At 39.2% G+C, this 21,613-nt stretch overlaps 1 protein-coding gene across 3 annotated transcripts; it reads right to left on the minus strand.

Annotated features, from left to right (window-relative positions):
- Positions 1-137: 137 nt before the first annotated feature.
- Positions 138-19,824, minus strand: rasgrf2a (Ras protein-specific guanine nucleotide-releasing factor 2a). Of its 3 annotated transcripts, none has more exons than XM_079448618.1 (28): positions 18,873-19,824; positions 14,941-15,047; positions 14,147-14,294; positions 13,972-14,061; positions 13,631-13,884; positions 13,001-13,080; positions 12,721-12,914; positions 12,397-12,506; positions 10,898-11,016; positions 10,579-10,739; positions 10,414-10,480; positions 10,104-10,240; positions 9,715-9,797; positions 9,372-9,620; positions 9,049-9,141; positions 7,495-7,898; positions 7,136-7,246; positions 6,654-6,743; positions 6,447-6,553; positions 4,984-5,096; positions 4,827-4,887; positions 4,132-4,256; positions 3,392-3,476; positions 2,999-3,196; positions 2,300-2,379; positions 2,094-2,211; positions 1,912-1,980; positions 138-1,613 (listed from the first exon to the last, which is right to left on the minus strand). In XM_079448618.1, the coding sequence occupies exons 1-28, from the start codon at positions 19,149-19,151 to the stop codon at positions 1,515-1,517; spliced, it is 3,831 nt and encodes a 1,276-aa protein (XP_079304744.1). In that variant the 5' UTR covers positions 19,152-19,824; the 3' UTR covers positions 138-1,514. The 3 variants fall into 3 exon arrangements, with proteins under 3 accessions (XP_079304744.1, XP_079304745.1, XP_079304743.1); XM_079448619.1 differs by having other exon boundaries at positions 4,132-4,235; positions 7,136-7,261; XM_079448617.1 differs by having other exon boundaries at positions 7,136-7,261.
- Between the last annotated feature and the right edge of the window lie 1,789 nt (positions 19,825-21,613).

Here is a 21,613-nt window from a genome sequence, read left to right on the forward strand (position 1 = left end):
AACATTGGACACAATACAGAGCCTTAAAACCATTCTCTGTCACATGTGGACTGTATTATACTTTCTAACATTTACAATTACTGATTTTATCCATTCATCAAATAACATTGAGAGAGAGAGAGAGAGAGAGAAAGAGAGAGGTTTGTGCTCAAACATACAGATGAAAAGACAGTTTTATTTCCGAAGTTTAAAAAACATACATGATGGATACATTTGTGTCTGGAGTTTTTATCAAAACAGATGTCAAGAAACCGTGGATGAATTAGTACATTTACAACAAAACAACACAACAATTCTTTTGTGACAATTTCACAGAAAACAAATCAATACACAATTTTTTTAAAAGTTAAATATGTCAAACTTAAAAATGAACACATTCCATAAATGTTTGCATTCATCAAACGATAGTGTATTTTCTTTGTACAACAAAATTGTATTTTTTTATCTAAAAGCAACCTGTAAAGCAATGATATTCTGCAAATTTCATCTGCACTCACCAAAAACATTCTTGGTACTACGGTATTACCATGGCATTCTTTGAAATGCATTTAAGGACCAAGTACTGTACATACATACAATGATAAATAAATATAGTGATCGTTCGGCAGTTCTTTTTTCATAAAGAAGACCCACATAACCAAAGAATCTTCTAGTGTTAAACTCAGAAACGTAAAATCAATTTGAAGTTCTTATTTAAACTATGCAGCTTATATTTAAATTCAGATTCATGCCTCAAAAACACTTCTACTGACAGAAACGAACATGCTAAATAAACAAATGCAGCTTCGTGGCAAAATGCAGCCGTGAACTATTACCTAGCATTAATAAATGACTGCAGTCAAATGGATTTGATCTGGTAAACCATAAAGGTGCTTGGTAAAGCCATTCAGCTCCAGTAGATGGAGATGTTGCCGTGACACGAGCAGAAGTTTGAAAGTGGAGGGATGATGGGGATTCTCGGTCAGAATAGGATCAGCCAGTTACAGGTAAACACTGTTCAGCCTCATTCAACACATATACATCAAAATATAGATTTAAACACATACAAAACTTCTTAAGTGTGACGGCAAAGGAATGATGGGTCTTCTAGAAACGTCATTAACATTAAGGTAAAACATTTGCAGAGACTATCAAATAGATGCTGTAATGTATCATGCTAAAAATATGTACCATTAAATATGAGAACTGTACATAATATACAAAAAGGCACATTTAAACCTGAGTTTACATCATCAGAATCATGATACCCAAATTATTTCAAACAACGTCCATTCCATGCTTACATACATTCTGTCGTTTTTAATATGCAAATGTTTTTAATGTTCACATGTCAAAGCAGAAATATCACCTACGCAAGAACGATATGGAGTTGAATTGTTACACGGCCAATTTGCTGTTTCCATACTGGACAGACTTCACATCAGATGTACGGATGGATTTCCACCAACTGGCCTGTTTCTATTTGATATTAAAAGCTTCTCACTTCTGATATCTTACTTGTGCAGTCACTATATTTAGTTGATGGGTGGGAGACGTGGCTCAATCTTCAGAGATAATTCATACAGCGTGTCTTCATCCATTACTAGAGTCTTGTCAAGAAGGTACTGCGTTACCTGAAAGAAACCAATCAAAACATCTGGATGCTTTTAAATGTAATAAAGTTCATACAAAAATGAAATACACAAACATCTCGGAAGGCATGAGGGTGAGTACATTTTGACAAAATTAGAAAAATTTACAGGATTGTTACTTCTAGCGATACATGTTTTGCAAAGGAGGCCTGATTCCTTAAACAGTAACACATACTCATCAAAATATAGATTTATATAGATTTATTCTGATCGTCTCTTTCAAGCAGAATGGAGTGTGAATTGTATTTGTGTTCTTTATCGTGATAAACCGAGATTGTACCTTAGGTTGAAGCTCGATCCTGTAGGGGGTCTGCTGAAACTGACGGATTTCTCTTATTATGTGTGAAATCTAAAACAAAAGAACATATTTGAAACTTTTAAAACCTCTAGCCCGTGCCTTTCAAAGCACTAGATGTGACTTTCGACAAAAAGCAACAAACTGTGTAGGTGGAAGTCATTTACCATCCTCATTTTAGAGAAGTTGACTAGACCCTCCTCGGTGAAGTTCGGCGTTCCTTCCTCGATAAACGCCAGATCCGTCAGGTACATGCCCAGATAGGGCACACACGGAGGGTTACAGCTACAAAATAACCATCATCCTGGATTTGAATTAACAAATAACAGTGTATTTCCTTTTTCTGTATTTGATAACATACGCACGAGCTTACTTTTTCAGAGTTTCTCTCAGGTTCTTAAATCTCCCTTCCGATGAAACGATTTTCTGAAGTCTGTCCATGAGCGCCTTGGTCTGACAACAAAGAAAATCCTTGTATTGTTCTTTATATCTTTATCAACTTTTAAAACCAAGCAATGCAGTGTGGTGAATACAATTTTCTGTTGAAACAGGAAGTTGGTGTGGGACATTTTATCATCGTGTGTGGGCATTTTCCAATTGGCATTTATGCGCCCTTGAAGGGCCCTTCGTGAAGGGGACGCCATTTGTAGGGGCGTTCCAAACTAAAGTGTACACCCGAATCCCTTCATGACGGGTCCTTTCAAAAGTCCATGGTCACTTCAAGGAAGTGAGTTCCGTTCGTCTTGGATTACGAGATTTACGATTTTTGTGGTGCTGGATTTTGACGTTACCTTTTGTATGTTTTACACTATTTTTGTTAGTAATAAATATGATTTAAGAAGTTAAAATATAGTATAAGATTATTTAGTTTATAGGAAAGTATGTTTAATGTGTTTTATAATAGCTACTTGTTTATAGGTTTCCTACAACCTTTAAAGAGTTCACTTCAAGGGCTCAGCTCTTCGAAGGACATAGGGATGCTCATTACCGTTTGGAAAATGCCCTGTGTGTGTGTGTGTGTGTTCTGATTCCACTGAAATTTTAAAAAGGCCCTTTTGATGTTAAAACGCACCTGTTTGCAGACCTTGGCCCATGTTTTCTTTAACCTGTAGATGGCGCTGCGGTTGAGGGCAGATGTGATCTCCAGGACACCGTTGTAGTTGTTGAGACAGCGGCATATGTCTGCCACGGCGAGCCACTTCTCGATGGATCCGGCTCTGGAGCTGACGTCTGAATGTGCCATGATCTCAGAAGCCACCAGATTACTCATCTGAAACCCCAATACATATTAAAACAATATAACATCTCAATTGAACCTTGTTTTCTTATTTTGTTCCTGATTACTATGTTCTTACACCGTTTATGTTATTTAATCTCTCTGATGATGAATTTACTATTAGTAATACTACTAGTAATATGTGTAGTTGTGGTGAACGTGTGACTGTTTAAATGTGATCATTTTTACATCATTGAAGTGTTGACTGGTCTTCATGATGTACGGCGTTCTTTCGTTTTTGTCCGTCTTCATCCAGCCCTGACCGAGAAACTCTCTGGAAAGTCAAAGTTTGGTAAAAGAAAACATCTTAAAACTCTTTCTATATGTAAGAGAATAGAGTTCAAACAACAACTACAGCCGTCTGTTTTTTAGTTATTTACAATTTATAGGTGTGTGTTTTGGTAAATAGATCGGTTTTGTTTTAGTCTGTTAACTACTAATAATTTTCAATATTTTTCACAAATTTCAAGTAAAAATATTGTTTCTATTTGCATTTAGTTTCAAAAAATAAAACTACAGAAACAGGTGAAAATAACAGAAAAGATGCTCTGTATTTTCTCAGACCTCAAATACTTCATAGTTCATATTCACTTTTAAGCAATGTACCAGTAATATTTCTATGTATATTATATATATATATATATATATATATATATATTTATTTATTATGCATTTAGGAAAAGATAAATAAAAAAAATTGTGATAACCTGGATTTTTTTACAGTTTTGGACTGAAATAACCACAATACATCTAAACATGCAGATTTCCGATGGGTCTCTTAATTTTTCCACAGCTGATAACAATAAAGATAAAGAGGAATTATAAAGAAAATTCTGAGCTATTTTTCAACTATAATACAAATTCTCACTATCAGTTTCGACAGAAGTTCCCTTATATTTAAAACAAATGAAATAGTCATGGACACTCACTCGTATGGAATATTTCTGAACACTACATGATCCAACAGTGTGATCTGTTCAGCGACCTCCATAGCGGAGAGCGACTCGAAGCATTCTGACCTCGGACACTCGGACTGGAAAATAAACCAGACAGTCTGCGAGTCAATTAAACAACAGAGCTCAACATGCTTTCGAGGTTATTATTTTTGGTCAGTATAGTTTAATTTCACAGTATTGTGACGACACGACAAAACGCAGCCAAGTTGTGTTTGTTTAAGACATGTACAGTCTTATAGAAGGATACATTTATTATTTGTATCTTTGTACTTATTTCTATAGTATTTCCTTTTTTTAACAATTTTGCATGTTTGCAGAGCAACTTCACAGAAAATACAGAAAAACTGTACTCAAAAACAAAAAAACACGTGTAACTCATTATATGGTAATATATATCTTAATATATACTGAATGCAAAAAAAAGATAGATGCACTTTTATAGAATGATGTCATCTTTAATGTTAATATGTCATCCTGTAAGGCCACAAAGGTCAACAGCATCGTGCAACAAGACGTTTTACTTGTTTTCTGTTGTTGTGGGATGCTGGGTAACCCCACATCTCATTGGTCAAAAGTTACGCTGCACGTTGCGGGCATAAGGCAAGGGCGGAAAAATATTTAGCCGTGTTGTGTCTAGTTAGTTGGAGGCACGAACATGCTACACTCACCATCTGCACGATGTCTTCGATCTTAAGCTGCGAGTCGTCATAGTCGTCTTGAGATAAAGCACTGAGGGAAAACAGGAGGGTAACCACCTCCGAGACGGTCACATTTTTTGCCCAGACATAAAAATGCTGATCGCATGATAATGTTTTCAGGCTTCACCTCAGTATGTTGGCCGTGGCCTTCCGCTCCTGAGGCAGTAGATCGGGATCTCTCAGCACCTCCTCCAGGAGAGAAATCACGGCCATCGTCAGCTCGGCATTCATCTCAAAGTCCTGCAAATCACAGAAAAAAACATGAATATAACAATAATAATAATAATATAACAAGCTAAAACAGATATAACAATAACATTTCATTAGAATCATTAAATTGTTCTTTGAATATTCTCTCTCTCTCTCTCTCTCTCTCTCTCTCTCTCTCTATACACTACCGGTCAAAAGTTTGGGATCACAATCTCATTCTTTGTTTATCATTTTTCCACATTTTAAATATAGGTATTATCGTTACATCCCTATAATAAACCAATCGAAACCTATGGAATAACAGTTGTAACTGTGGGAATTATGTTGTGAATAAAAGCACTAAAAATAAATGAACTCTACATTATATTTTAGCATCTTCAAAGTAGGCACCCTTTGCCAAGAATTTGAAAATCATAGTCTTGGCATTTGATCATTCAGCTTCTCAACCTAAGAAGCTTTTTAAACAGTACTGAAGGAATTTCCATCTATGCTGGAACCTTATTGCCTACTTTTAATTCACTATTCGGTTCAATTTCAAATTTTTTTTAAATAAAATGTAGTTTCCTTAAGAAAGAAATGAATATGTTGGCACCATTATATTTGTGTCTACACTTGTCATTTCAAACATTGAAACATTTAAAGATTTTTAACATCACAAGAAACTAATGATAAACTGTGGTGTTTATATACATAAATATATACATACACAATATTTCTACATTATATTCTACACTGTAATGTTTTAGAGAGAAGGTGAGAGATGGAAGATGGTGAGGGTGTCATGTTGTGATATTCTGGACACTCGAGCGACCCTCACGGCCCTGCGGGGTCTGATGACATTAAGCTCAGACACCATTGCTCTCAATGAAGGACTGAAGAGTACAGCAGGTGTGACAGAGACTCGACTGCGGTGGTGTGAGGACGCCTCACATCTGCTGAATATTTACAGCTGCGGCTCTGTTAGAATCCCGTCACACACAGCAGGCCAAAAACAATAACAAACACTCATAATAAACTACTTGTGAGTTGTTAGAAAAGAAAAATGAATAACCTCTAAAATAGAAAATAAACCTGCTTCCATACCGACATCTAATGTTGTGTCTAAACAGACTGGAATGACTCACTCCTTACTTAGAAGTTTGATCCATTAAAACGATTGTGTGATATTATAAAAACATTTACATATTTGAAGCGTTTTTGATCATATTCACAAAATTGGCCCTTTGGATATTTTCTTCAATGAATATATGAATAAACAACATCAAAAGAAAGAACAGAGCATCAAAAAACACAATTTTGAACAAAAAGCTGAGAAAATCGTGTTTTTGTCAAATAGCGAAGCGAACCGGACAGACTGGAAATGAAGGAAGTCACACAAACCTGTGAGTGTTTGGAAACCCAGTGACGCAGAACATTGAGCACTCGGTTGGTGGCGGCCCTGCGGATGAGGAACTCTTTGTCGTATGTTTTCTCCGAGTTGCTGAATCCTGAATGAGATCAAGAGAATTGTGTGAGATGATCTCCTCCTCACAGTTTTATCATAACCGAAGGCCGTGAAGCCATCTGAGGGCAGCAGTGTCGTCTGACCTTGTGGGCTGCCGTGTCCCGCCGCGGCCGTGGCGATGGCGAACGCGGAGGCCGGAGAGACGGAACAGCGGGAGCTGTCGGGAGACTGACCTATTCGAACGCAAAAGATAAATGAGACGACAAACAACACAGGCTAAAAAAACATTAAAAAAGCTGTAGGTGAGGATGGGATCGTTTCTTGTCTTTAGAAATCGGTTGACACGCCATCTGAAATATGAAAGATCGTGCGATTGTATTCTCAACCAATTATTGTCAACGAAACATTAATAAAAAACTTGATTTCAGCGCAGATGAATGACAGCGTGAACTATGCCGTAGACATTTACATACAGAAGTCTTACGGGAGCAGATCACATAACATGGACATTACAAAACAGATTCTTTTGATGCAGGAAACCTCCGGTAACATTAAAGGTGGATTGTTGAATATTGAAGTCGATGTATTTACATATTTCAATATATTAAAGCTTCTGTGATGGTACCTGCAGACTGTCTGTAGCGCAGGTGTCGTGGGGTGGATGGAGATCGGCAGGGTGACAGATCTCCAGTCTCACTCGACACGGGCGTCTCGGGAATGAACTTGTCCAATGACACTGAATCCAGAACAGCTGTCAGGACCATCAGACAATCTCAATGCCGTTTTACTTTGGATCATTATGACTAAACACAGAGGGACGTGAATCCTCTCTTGGAGTTTTTACGATTAACTGCATCGTATACGACACAAACAATGACAACACATACATTCAGAAGTGTATCGGAGCTCATGTTCTTCTGAGTGGGTGAGTATGATGTGAAAGCAGAACAGATTGGACAATCTAGAGAGCGGTCTCCATCTCACCTCGCCGAATGCTCCTGCGCAGTTTCCCGCAAAAGGCATCTATACGCGGCAGCTCCCCGCCCTCTTCCGGAGCCGAGGGTGTGAGTTCGGGTGAGCCGGGGCCCCGGCTGAGGTCCAGAGGGGCTTTGGTGCAGGTGGGAGGAGGGGAGGAGATGAGGGGGTTGTAGGTGGACGTCGGGCTGCCGGCCGCAGACGAATTGGCCGCCGACAGGTCCAGAGCTCCGCTCCTACAGCCCATGGCAGAACTGAGGGACAGTTTGCGGGTCTGGATGGGGGAAGCGGCGCGGGACGTGATGGATACGGGTGGGGGGGAGGAGAACTTGCGGGACAGCCGCGGGGATTTGTTATTTAGGTGATCTCCGCTCCAGGGGCCCTGGTTTGTGGCGAAGAAAATTTCTAGGGACCTGAAGCATCCAGGTAAGACAGATACGTGTTAGTAAATGCGCATCATTTTACAACCGCCAATGTGTGTTAACAAAAAAGGACACGTTAACCTTAAAGATGCAGACTTTTTGTGGATTCTGTGTTTCTTTACATTACACGGATTCACAACAGTAAGCTTATAATAACGATTTAAGTTTGATCTGCCGGGTCAGATTTTGTGGGAAATGTGAATTTGACGTCCTTTGACTTCAACATCTATCTTTTGAATAATTTGTGATGTAACCAATACATTTTTTACCTAAAACCTGCATATGATGTAGTCTTTAGAGAAATACAAGAGAGGATATTTTGAGAAATGTCTCAGTGGTTTTGTGTACAATGGTAGTCAATAGAGGCAAATGTTTTTAAAAATACCTTCTTTCGTGTTTTGTGGGTCCTATCACTTCAAGGCTAAACAATATAGAAAGTAAACAAAATATTTCTTGGCGTTTGGTTATTTTGGTAACATGGTTGAGATCGAGTGTGCTATGCTTTCAACCTGACACACAACTGCAATATCAAACTGTCTGTATCACATGAAAGCTCTGTTTCTATCACGTGGGCGCTTCATAGCGAGAATAATCAACAGTGTGGAACAGTTACTTTATGTAAATGTGGCTTACAACTCGGTCATAAACACCTATTCAGCATTCAGCAAGAGCATTAGTGATTTACATAAACACCTCATATACTGTAAAGTTACAGTCTGTTAAATATGAACATCTGACAGAGAGAGTTGAAAACATAGATATGTATATGTAGATGCCACATTCGATTACTCCGAAAGAGTCCACATTTCCTTTGCTTTCGGACTTTAAACTATGATAGCTTTAACGTCTTGTTGTATCGTGTTGGTTTAGCAATTATAATGTTTGAGTCTACACAACAGCACGTAACTGATATTCATAAGCGGTTGCAGACACCCAGAGTGTTCACGGACTTTGACCTTTCCAAACTGGCGGATGACCTATAGAAACAAACGATAATGAGGCATCTATGTATAAAATCTATGGTGGAAAATGAACATGACAAACCAAATTATGTTTTTGAGGTTTGAATCAAATTGAAATGTATGTAAATAAACACGTAAAATGAAAGGAGTGAGTGAGACACAGACGAGCGATGAGTTACTTGGACTGGTCCAGCGCGAGTCTGGTGATCTTCAGACTGTAGTCTGGACAGACAGAGGTGATGGACAAACGGTCGGATGAATGATACTGAACCCTGTGAGTGACAGCAGGGGAGGAAACAAGAGGATTGTGGGAAGTAGAGGATCGAGGGTACACTGTGAGTTTAGGGGGACCATAATCAGTACACAAAGATGGATGCAAACTTTGTAGTGTGCGTGTGTTAGTGAACAAAATAAACAACAGAATTCCAGCAAAAGGGAAACCTGTTTAAAAACAGCCATTATAAATATCAACGTTAAACCGTTCTAACATGGCCGCCCTCACCTGACGGGTATAGACGTGAAGGGCTTCTTGTAGATGTCGGCCAGTTTGTCCATCACCACGGTAGCGGTGGTGAAGATGCGATACGTGTGCAGGAAGGTGTTGAGGAAGTCGATGGACAGAAAGCGCAGGTCGGTAAGACGCTCCAGGAGTCTCTCAACGCTGGCGTAACGGATCTGTGGGACCTTACAGGAGTTCAGAGTCTTGCTGAAGCAGATGTCAACATCGTCCTTGTGCAGCCGGGCATCAGACCTGTGGATTGCATCCATGGATGAGTTTATTTCACTAAAACAACAAATACGTTTAATAAATGTAATTTGGGGTGAATGTAAGTGATGTATTCTACTTGATCATATGAGGAACGGTGACTTTAGAGTTTTCTTCAAACACGCCGGTCATCAAGCCGTTACAGTGAATGTTGTCAATGCACTGTGATAAAGACAAAAAACAGGGAAAAATATACAATATGTCTTCATTCAGTCACTATTTTCATTGTAAATGTGCAAATCAATGCAAACGAGTGGACGATTGAGCAAATACATTAATATATATACAAAAATCAGTTTCAGCCTAAATGTGTAGTAGATATATTTTTGGGTTGGCCTTTCCCAAAAATGTTGTATTATGCGCTTTCATTATTGATATATTTTTTTTTTCTAAATAAGTTTATTTATTTGGACAAGAACGGCACAAACATCCCTAAAGCTTTAGCTTTCCATTAACCGTGTGTGTTACCTGGCTGATGTCGCTGGTCCAGGCGGCTTTCTCCTGTCGAGACGGAGCGAGCAGAACCACAGAAAACGATGGACCGTCAGCAGGTTCAACCACGATTTTAAACTCGAGATGGTTGAATCCCTGACCGGTAGAAATATCTGAAAAACACACGGACAGCTTTAAACTCAACTCATTATATAAAAAAGTAGATTTTCATGTGTGTTTTGGTGGGATTCGTGTGCTACTCCAAGAACTCTGGCCTTTGATGTGCGATTTATTTCAGTGTCAAACATTCACATTTCTTCCTGACATGGGCCGACGTTACACTTACATTCTTCATCATTGACGTCCAGCTCCTCGATCAGCGCACACTCGTTCAGAGACAGCGTTCCTCCCTGCTGTATTTGAGAAGAAAGGACGATACTCAGATATAAAGCATTGACATAATTCAGCGAGGAAAAACTTGAAGCTTTCTAAACTGGATTTATTTGCTCACTTTGAGCAGGTGCAGTTTTCCGCTGGAGGTCCGGGTGCAGATGAGGAAGTGTTTGGTAAACAGGAAACACTGCCGTTCACCCTCCTTCTTGAGAGACAGTGAACCCAGACGCACCTTACTGAGTTTCCCCTTCTCAACAGACGGCAGCTGGACGAGAGACCCTGCAAGAGAAACAGTGACAGATTTCACCAAATAAATCACTGATGAATGAACGGATAAATAAACAGATAACAGGTTCCTAACATCCAGACCATGAGTTCCAATGAGAAAACTTTCTAAACCAGATTGTAAGGATGGAGAATAATGAAATATATCTCACCCTGGCGTACAAACGTCTGACTGGTGTCGAGCAAAATGTCACAACCTTCCACGATCATGCGCTCGATGGCCAGATTCTTTCGGATGTTTTCCGTGTCGCTCACCTCATCGTGCATCATCCTGAGAACAAACAATAAACAATCATCCCGAAGAACAAAAATGTTCATTTCTGTCTTAAGTGATCCACTAACAACATAAGAAAAATGTTTATAAAATGCTTTTTAATGTTACTGCAAGAAATGTTTTGATCACTTTGAGGAATGTTATAAAACGAAATTTATTATCTATTAACAAATGAAATGATCCGTGAAAACATACTGCATTTGTGTTAATGTTTATGTGGCTGGATAAATGATCGTTTAACCCAATGCGAACGGGTCAATATTACACGCTGACTTGTTGAAATGATGATTATCTTCATAAATGTTAATGATGTCGTTTGCATTCACAAGCGGGCCTGTTCTCCTCAAGAGAGCGTTCACAGTGAACTCACACAGAGCTCCGTATGAAAGAACTGTGGTTACTGAAGCATAACTACAGTTAATGTGAGGTTACCATGGTCATAACCATGTTTTATTGGTATAAGTTGTAGTAAAACCGTGAATAATTTTTACAACGAGTGAAGTGTTTTCTTAAAAGCTTTCATTGGGAAAAAAGCATAAAGATCCAATTTGATCCTGAGAAAATGAATAATAAATGAGAATCTTGCCTTCACAGAAAATGAAGTTCAATTTTAAAAGCAGAAGGCAGGAAAAACCCTTTAATAATATTTTATTCCCTTTAGATCACCTTTGTACCGCTGTTCAAAAGAAACTAAAATACTGATCTAAAGAACCGTAACAAAACATTGAGAAATGTTTATTCTCCGAAGAAGAACAAACTCAGGAACCTGATAACAAAAACATTTCAGGATGTTCATGAAAGGAAAGTGAAATTTCTGTCATTCTATACAAGCCCTCTTGTCATTTCAAACTTGTATGACTTTCTATAGTCTGCAGAACTCAAAAGAAGATATTAAGAAAAATGTTGGTAACAGAAAACCAATGGTCCCCATTGACTTGCACTGGTTTTGGGTCCATACAATAGAAGTCAGGTTTTTGGTTACCCATATTTTTCTAAATATCTTCTTTTGTGTTTTGCCGAAGAAAGAAAACCACACAGGTTTAAAATGACAATGGGGTGAGCAAATTATGACAACATTTTCATTTTGAAGGTGAATAATTCCTTTAACGTATAATATTCAATACACCACCAGGCAAGTTTTCATAAAACATACACAACAACAAAAATGTAGTGATTGTTTAAAATATAATTATTCTTCCGCCATGCTATGCAGTTCTTCAGAATAGCAAAATGGTTGCCAGGCAACAAAGACGCAGCATCACAGTGATACTGATGTAATGCGGTCACAGGTGTGTGTTTCTAGGGTCATTTACAACAAATGTGCCTTAGCCAATCAAAATCGAGGACAAAAAACACAGAATTCGGTCCGATACATACTTGGATAGTTCCTCCAGTTTGGATCTGGCGAACTCGAGACTCTTGCGCTCCACATGCTCGTGAGGCGTGTGCGCGAGGAGCTCGTGAAGAGTGATGATGTATCGCGGGATCTGGACGAATAATAATCATAAAACCGAAATTCAATACAACAGAAATGGTCTGTGCTTGTCTTCAGAATGTCATACTACTATACTACATAGACCATATTCATGAAATACACAGATGACGCACTACCATCATGTGTGATAATGCATCCCACAATGCATTGCCATCGCATGTCTCAGGGTTAATTTAGTGTCTCATTATTTAGAGGACAGAGTTCACCTGAAACATAGGGTACGTGAGGAAGGTTTCCAGCATTCTGCCCTCACAGGCAGCGTTTGCTTCGTACTGCTTCAGCAGTTTGTCAAAGTCTCGGTTCTGTTTGCAGTTGGCCAGAACCTGCAGGCTGTACTGATGGTTCCGCACAAACTCCTGATAAATGTTCAGCATCGGCAGCAAGATGTCGAACAGATCAGCTAAAAAACAGACACGCATGTAAGATCTGGGAAATTTGCATTTACAAATACACAAGCCAAGTTACAGGCGGCAAGAACAAACTCACCTAAAACTAAGGTCGGCCAGTTGGCTATACGCGCCTTCAAGCCCTGATGGAAAATCTCGTGAAGGAACATGATGGTTTCGCTGGGATATAAAGAAAAATACACGGGGAAAAGAACAGAGAATTAACACTCTCATTTCTAGTCATTTCATGGTTCTTAAAAAACGTAAAGGGATAGTTGAAACCATTTATTCGCCCTCATGTCAAACCTGCATGAGTTTCTTTCTTTTGCAGAACACATAAGAAGATATTTTGAAGAAAATTGGTAACCAAACATTGGACCACATTGATAAAACCACTGAGACATTTCTCAAAATATCTTCTTTTCATATACAGGTTTAAAACCACATGGCTGAATAAATGATGATAGAATTACATTTTTTGGGTGAACAATCCCTCTAATGAATCAAACTGGCATTACATCATTACATCAAGACAACAACTATAATACAGACAACTGCGGTATCTGGTAAATGTTTTAGCGTAGTTTAAAAAAAATCTGTTTGGGAGGGACTTTATGTTAAGAGTATTATTAAATGGAATATGCAAATCGTTCACAAGAGTAAGATACGGCCATTTCCATTAAGTGCACATCATTCAATACCCGCAGGCACCAACAAGCATAATAATGACCTATTAAGGAAGATACTGCTGACGTCATCGTGGCTGATGGTGGGCTTTTTGGAGCTGGCGGCCATGCGGAGCGGCCGCAGGAAACAGTTGACGAGGATGGAGAGCTGATGGACGTACTCCGTCTCGGCCTCAACCATGTTAAAGACGATCTGGTTTCTCTTCCTCATGCTCTCGGCGTGAGGCGAGCAGATATAGTCCTGCACGATGGTCTTCCACTTCCTCCGGCAGAGCCAACCGCGCATGAAACTCTGCACCTGCGAATAAACACGGGAGATGCTCACGCCCTGCAGCTCTGCACGCGCTTGTTTCATTTTACTCGTCACCCAACACGTGACACATACCTTCTTGATTTTCTTTATGTCTGGATCTTCCTCCTCCTGGTTGGACTGATAGAGTAACATCCTCTCCTTGGCTTTATTTACAGCAACGATCTGTGAGAACATTAGAGCAGTTTTTATTGGAGGAACATGAGACCGGCGATGCACATGGATGAAGGTGATGAAGATGACCTCTGACCTCCGACTTCAGTCTCTCGATCTCTGAATCTTGATCTTCCAGTTGTGTCCGCAGCTGATTGGCCGCCACCTTCTCGGTCTCCATGATCTGCACCAGATGGATATACTTCTGCATGAGAACTTCCCGCTCGATGATGAGATCAGAGTAACTGCCGATGACAGACAGAAAAATCTGAACCACACTGTGTGAGATTATACAGTCCTTTTTCTCTGAAGAAACATCAGAAATATCTTGATATCTTAACATCTAGATACAAAGATGTTAGAGAGAGATGGAGAGATAGATAGATTGACAGACAGAGGGATAGACACATATATAAATAGATGGACAGACAGACAGATGTATAAATATATACGGATAGACAGATGTATAAATAGATAGACAGACAGAGAGATGCATGAAAAGACAGATAGATAGATACAAAGATGTATGAAAAGACATAAACAGACAAAGGGTAAGATTAATAGAGGGACAGAGAGACAGACAGATAAACAAACAGGAATATGCATTAAAAGACAGACTTACAGAGAGAAAGGTCAGATAGAAATAAAGATTGTAGATAACATTCAATAGATACAACAGTTAAAACAATCAATAAAATAGGTACAATAAAACTGTCTATAAGACTTCAGTATGACATATTATAGTAATTGTGTTTGTAATGTCTGTCCTGTGTGAAAGGATATTATTGTGCATGAAACAGAACCTAGCAAAAGCATACATCTTCTGAAACCGCTCTTATCGATCCGTACAAAGAGGAATAAAAGCCGACCGTTTTTGATTTGTAGCCCTACCTGGCCTGCTGAATGGCCTCCACCCACTCGCTACAGTCTGAATCTTCCTCCGTCCGCAGTTCCAGAGGTTTCTGTCCATCGTGACCGAAGATCACCAGGAAATAATGCTGAAGACACGAAACCATCCGTCACGCACTACATTCAACAGATCATCATACAGTATCACATATGGCCTGCAGCATCTAAACTGACCTAAATCCAGCACAGCAGCAGCCGGCAGCATGACTGACACGCATTTATTAAAAACAAGTGACAGTGGACGTGTTACTGAGAAATCACACACAACCAACCAATCAAATCATACTAATACTGATATAACAACAGAGCAAACTGTGTCGCTGGCATACTACTGAATGAATGAGAAGTCTTCAGGTACCCTTATGAAAATCAACCACAGGTAAACTATAGCCATCAGTTTTTGTTTTGTTTTACTTGATATAAAATCTTGTGCAGTTACCACATATTTACCGTAGTCTTACTTTTGTAACCATAGTTTAACCATGATATTTGTAGTAAAACTATGGTAACATCGGTAATATTATCAAATAAATATTCTAAAAATAAATGCATATACAAAAAAAAAATATGATCAAATGTCACAATAAGGCAATTCCAACGTTATGGACGTGACATGAAAACCCTCGGAGAATGAATTTGTTACGAATATATTGAACCATCTGTTTATATTTTACTAGACTCTTGTTGATTCTATGAACAAATTTTCTATTTTACAAAAGGGAAATAAACATGCGTTATGGATGGGACAAAAAAGGACAAACTTTGTAGGATCTTTTTGGAATATAATACATAATCCTGAAGCAATAATGCCCAATGAATGGAGAAGGGATGCCTCTTTATAGAACATCAAATACTTACTTTATTTTAATTTTCATGTGCATTTAGGAGAAAAATTACTATTAAACTATTAAAAATCATGCACTAAAAATAAAACAAATGCTTTACAAATTTGAAGAGAGATCTCGCAAGGCTATTTTGAACCACCTAATGTTCATATCTGTGCTGCTACCAAAGTAAAAACCGTTGGTAAAATTGTTTTTATTTCATGGTAAGGTTGACATTTTCATGGAATTGCCCACTACAGATTTGCACTACATGATTATTGCGGCCAAAAAACCACGACAATGATGTTATCACAATATCTAGTGAAATTGTTTTTAATATAAATATTATATATAAATCCCCAAATTTCAGGAAATTCACCTTTGCATTTTTTTCTGACATTACAGTCAGACTTATGACCCGGACATGTGTCTTCACAGGCTTTGTGATATAAATCATGGAGGAACGATACAGAGAGCCGAGTGTGTTTCATTGGACACAGGCTTAAGGGCTCGCTTGTGTTTTCCTGATGCACGGCTGGTGTGTGTGATTATGTAACCACAGAGATGTCTCTTAATGCGCTTCAGCCTCAGGCCTTGTTTAAACTCAACTCTAACAATAGACGCTTACACATACATCTGAATGTGCTTCACCAACCCACAAAACTACCATATCACCACGCAACCCCATCCATCACATCTTCATTGCCTCACACACAACGCTTACTGATTTATCACACATAAATCGGTGCCGTTTGCATAATTGTCTCCTCTATTTCACCCGCATTGTTGTTGTCGAGTCATGCGCCGTGGACTTGATGTCGTGCAACTTGTGCAACATTTTTAAGCAAGTGCTACAAGCATAATACAGCGCCACTTGGACATGACATCAAACCTGATCGCCATGGCAACACAAGTCACCGACTCGCTGGCGAGCGTATTTCATTTGCATCTGAATCTTTATCAGGTTTGCTTAAAGAGGAAGATAAATTACAAATGCTGCATAGGCAAAATAGCCCAGCACGAGGAAATATCGGTCAATGGGATCGTGCACTTCTCATAGCACTAATAATCCATAGCATGATATTAACATGGCTCGAAATGGATTATAACAAAAGTTTGCAAAGTGTAAAGTTACATTGCATTTGAAAGCATGGAAAATTAATTGTAATTTTATTCCAAACTAAACTCATGCAGATTTCTTTGTTAATACATGACCGTTTTAAATATGCAGGTTGCTTTGCACATCACAATCTCACATAATGAGTTGGCCCAGAAATCAAAGCACAATTGAGCATTTGCTTTTAAAATGCCGTTCGAGCACTCTGAAGCTGTATGAATTGCTCCTTCGTGCAGCCAAGCGACGCAGTAATGCAGCAACACTGACGGCTGCTATGAGCGCAGCAAAATCCTGCGCTGCAACACAGTATATGCGCACAACAGAACAGTATGTCAAAATAATAACGTAAAATATAATGCATGCAAACGAGAAACACTGCATTAAGAAAATACAAGTAAGTAATTTTGAAAGTAATACAAATTTGATATGATTTTTGCAGCAGGAGACGTTCAGCTACATCTGTTTTAACACAGGTGTGATGTGTGTGAGTGTATATATAGCACCTACAGATGCAACGCATGATAAACATAAAACACAATAGCAGTTTAAACCTTTCAATCCACCAGAAAACATAAACCATTTTTCTAGACCATGGTTTCATGAAAATAAAGCACATATTAAAATGAATATTATATTTTAACTGCAGATAATCCTTAATTGTAATATGAAATTATCGAAATAAATCAATATATATATAAAATTCAATAATAGGAAATCTATACATAACTTTCATAAAAATATATATTTTTCTATGATTAGATATGACCTGGGCATGTTCTCGAAAAGTTCACTGAGAATTCAGCATCATGAGCTCCAAAACCCCACAATACTAAATGCACCTCATTAGGCCGCGCAGGAAACGTGTTGGACTGACGTCTGTCACGCTGATGAGGGGCTTTCAGGTCTCGTGTGGTATAAACTCACAGCCGGGGATCAGAATATATATCTGCTTCATGCGCAGAACATGAGAGCATAATCTGCAGAATGCTGCTTAATGCGACTACAGACTCCAAGACATGTCGGTTTATTGTTCGCTTATTTAAGGCTGCTTACTACAGTAAAACGGCCTTCAAAGTATGAATACACCCTTCAACTAATGCATTTCCAAAATGACTCGTATTTACAAAGAAAGCATCCACAAAGAGCATTGTGAATGATAAGGTACTGCATCTACAGATATTTCTATAGCTTTTAAGGTGTGCAACATTATATTAAAAGGCTCTGATATTTACAGGTTTTCTCTGATCATTACAAATGCGTTAAAGCTTGACGTAAAAGATTGTTATGCAAACCATGAAGAAAGAAGCCGAATGTGTAAACTTGATAATGAGAGTGATATTTATTATTAGTCCCTCAGATGTATTTTCACAAACTGATGAAGACCTAAAAAAACATGCATGCATGTATATTATAATATAAAGATATTTATCAATTCGAATGACTGCTACATTTTACACTGGCAGGCAGATGGAGACCGTGGTCACTAAGGTCTGCTGGTTAATATGGTTGCTAAGGATTAGAATCAAAGGTCAAGGTTCAAACGTTTGAAAAAAGAACGATATGACAACAATCATTTTACAGTCTTACAGTTTGAACACTATTAAAATGCTGTTAAAAAGCAGATTCCCATAACGGGGCATGTTGTCAACAGGTGGGTCAACAGGTAGTCGTGAACTTTTTTGTGAACATATCATTATGTTCGAGACTTTGGGGTATGTGCCTAAACAGAAACTGACTTTCATAAAACCACCCATCCCTGTGAGATTATTCACTGGGGTAAAAAGTCCCAGTAGCCCCGGTAGACTTGCCGCACCACTGCGTTTAAAGGGACAGACGCGCTCGTAAACAATCGCAAACACGTGGCGTTCTCCTCCACAATTTCAAAAAGAAACATGCACATGATTTACTGTCTGCAAATTTAACATTTAATTCAACACGTGTCTTCAATAGCGAAACTAAAGTCAGATACACACCTGCTGTTTATCCGAAGTCTCCTTTCCAATGGTTGACACCTTTGGAGCTGGAACCCTCTCGCAGGTGCATCCCTCCAGCAGATAAATCCCAGAAGGCCTGGCGCTCTGCTCGTTCTCAAAGTAGAAGAGAATATTCTGGTACAGCGCGAAGTATTTCTCGTTCCAGCGGCTGTTTTCCGCCGCTCTTTTACACAGATAGCCGCGCTTGACGCCGTCTTTACGCGCCACCGTGGACAGATAGAGCGCGTGTCCCTCGTTGTAGCGCACGCTCTTCTGCATCTTCACAGCCCTTGGTGTCACACCGAGCCCATCGTCTTCTTCACACACTGACGATCTCACACTGAGATGGTGTGAAGTTCAGCCCAACGCGCGCCGCCGCTGAGCGTCGGGGGATTCCTCTCGCGCGTAACGCGTAATTACGCACGGGGATGGAGAAGCGCGCTACCAGAAAGGCGCATATAACACACGAAAAGCTAACCCGAGAAGCCAAAGGGGACAAATAAATAAACGAACGCCCTAAAGTGCGCGCAGAGACGTAAAACAGAAATAGATCCGGTGAACAGACGGTACAACAAAATCACGACCGAGATCAGCGTTAATCCGCTTTCACACCAACTTAAAGAGACAGATCTATTTACCCCACGATCTCTATTAACAACCCGCAATCTCCGTTTACCCCGCTGTTAGAGAGAACGGTCTGATAAATCCTCCCCGCGAGCCATCGAAATGAGTTTTGCGCTTTTACGCACCGGTGTTTTGGGAGCGCGTAACCAAACGGAAAGTCATAACGCGATCGCCATTTCTAGGAGCGCGAGAAAACTTCGACTTTTGAAAGACTCGCTTTTGAAAATCGTCTAGATTTCATGGTAGCTAATGAGAATGGTTTTCGGACGCGTTTTTAACGTTTGCGGAGCCGATGACGAAACGCATCTCAACATGTCCCTCAAGTGGCGATTCGTTTTAGCGGATCGGTTCGTTCGGACGGTTCTTTCTGAGGAATCTGATAACAGAAAAAGATTCAACCATTCATTGATGATGCGCTTTGAATCCAAGCCTCACGCTGACTGTCAAATCAAGAATAGCTTGCTCACCGTGAAACGCTTTCGTTATACTCTTGTGCAAAAAAGGATAAGGGGTTATACTGGTCAAACGGTATAGATATTGGGATTTCTGCCCCCTGGTGATGAATGTTTGAACTATTAACGGACCGCGCAATGTTCTTACTGCAATGCGAAATGTTACTGTAGGGCCTACCTGTTGATAGATGACCATAAAACGATAACTAAATATACTTCTGTATATATCATTTAATGAATCTACATTCAAAAACAATGTGAACTATTCGTTCAGTTATTAGAACGATTATGAATGTGAATTTCAATGTAATAATTACAGCATGGAACGAAGCAACTGTTTACAGATTTCTGGAAAGCTGTTCTAAATTCATCTCCTCCTTCTGGCTGTACATCTGATTCTCCTCCTACAAAGATCTGAACTTACAGAGGAGGAGCGGATACCAGACGCCCACTTGAAATCAACCTCTGCGTTTCATGACAGAGCAGGAAAAAAGAAAGCTTTGAGAAGAGAACATGCATCATCCACTATTGTTAAGTGCTAGCTTGGATTTATAGATTCAACAAACCTTCTGAAATACTGTGGATGAGGCATGTGTCTGCAGGATGCACAATCCCATGTTGCACACAAAAAGACAATTTATCCTAAACCTGTGCAAAATATCTGAAAGCCATTAGGCTATAAGAGCACAAAAAATCCACACGATAAGGAAAGCAAATGTAAAATCAACATCATAAAGGCAGAACTAGGACAGCAATCCTGCGTGTTATTGAGATACAAAAGTCTGTGATGGATAAGTAATGAATCGACGGCGTTTAATGCTAGACAAAGTTTACCCAGAAGGAAATAACTACAAAATGCTAAAATAATAAACACTTGTACCATATATGCGGCCATGTATACAAATAATAAACAGAAAAAGAACACAAAACCTGAAAATGTAAATCGTATAATCACATATAATCTTAATCGTTAATCTCAATGTGATGTCAACATTTTGTGAGATAGAGAAAAATGGAACTGGTGGTTGACTAAATAATACCTCCTAAGGATATGGCAACCCCCTCTTTCAGATAAAGGCATGGGCGGTCCTGTGGGATTATGGGGGATTACTGATTTGTCTGTCTGTCTGTCCCAAAATAGCGGCATACTCATAGACCTCGAAATTGGTATCGTTTGCAGAGTTTTAAAACAAATGCGAATGGACTGAAGAATAAAGATCAAAGAATGATGCGTGTGAAAAGGTATTGCCAGGACAAAAATGGAACTAACTAAATAAATCATATAAAAATACATAAATAATCGTTAGAAGAGTTCAATGTCCTTAACCAAATCTAGAATGTGCTACGAATCTCCAGAGTGCCATCTTGTGACAAAACCAAAATCAATGAGGCATTTTTTGTTGTTTGCTACAGAAGGCATCACTTAGCAACTGCTTGGCAACGTCCGAGCAACCGCCCACACCATCCCAACATCGTGGCGTTGAGCTTTGCATCATTCACTATTCAAAATTTCTAAATGCGTCAGCTGAAAATCAATCTGCGACAGGTGCTTGCTGACTGCTGATGGACATAAAACATCCCTAATGAAACTCGGTTTACTGGACTAAAGTTGCACGTGATGTTCTGAAACAGTTGCCATGGCAACCATTAAACAATTAGAATGGG

The sequence above is a fragment of the Barbatula barbatula genome (assembly GCF_947034865.1).
Source record: "Barbatula barbatula genome assembly, chromosome: 24".
Classification (NCBI taxonomy): domain Eukaryota; kingdom Metazoa; phylum Chordata; class Actinopteri; order Cypriniformes; family Nemacheilidae; genus Barbatula; species Barbatula barbatula.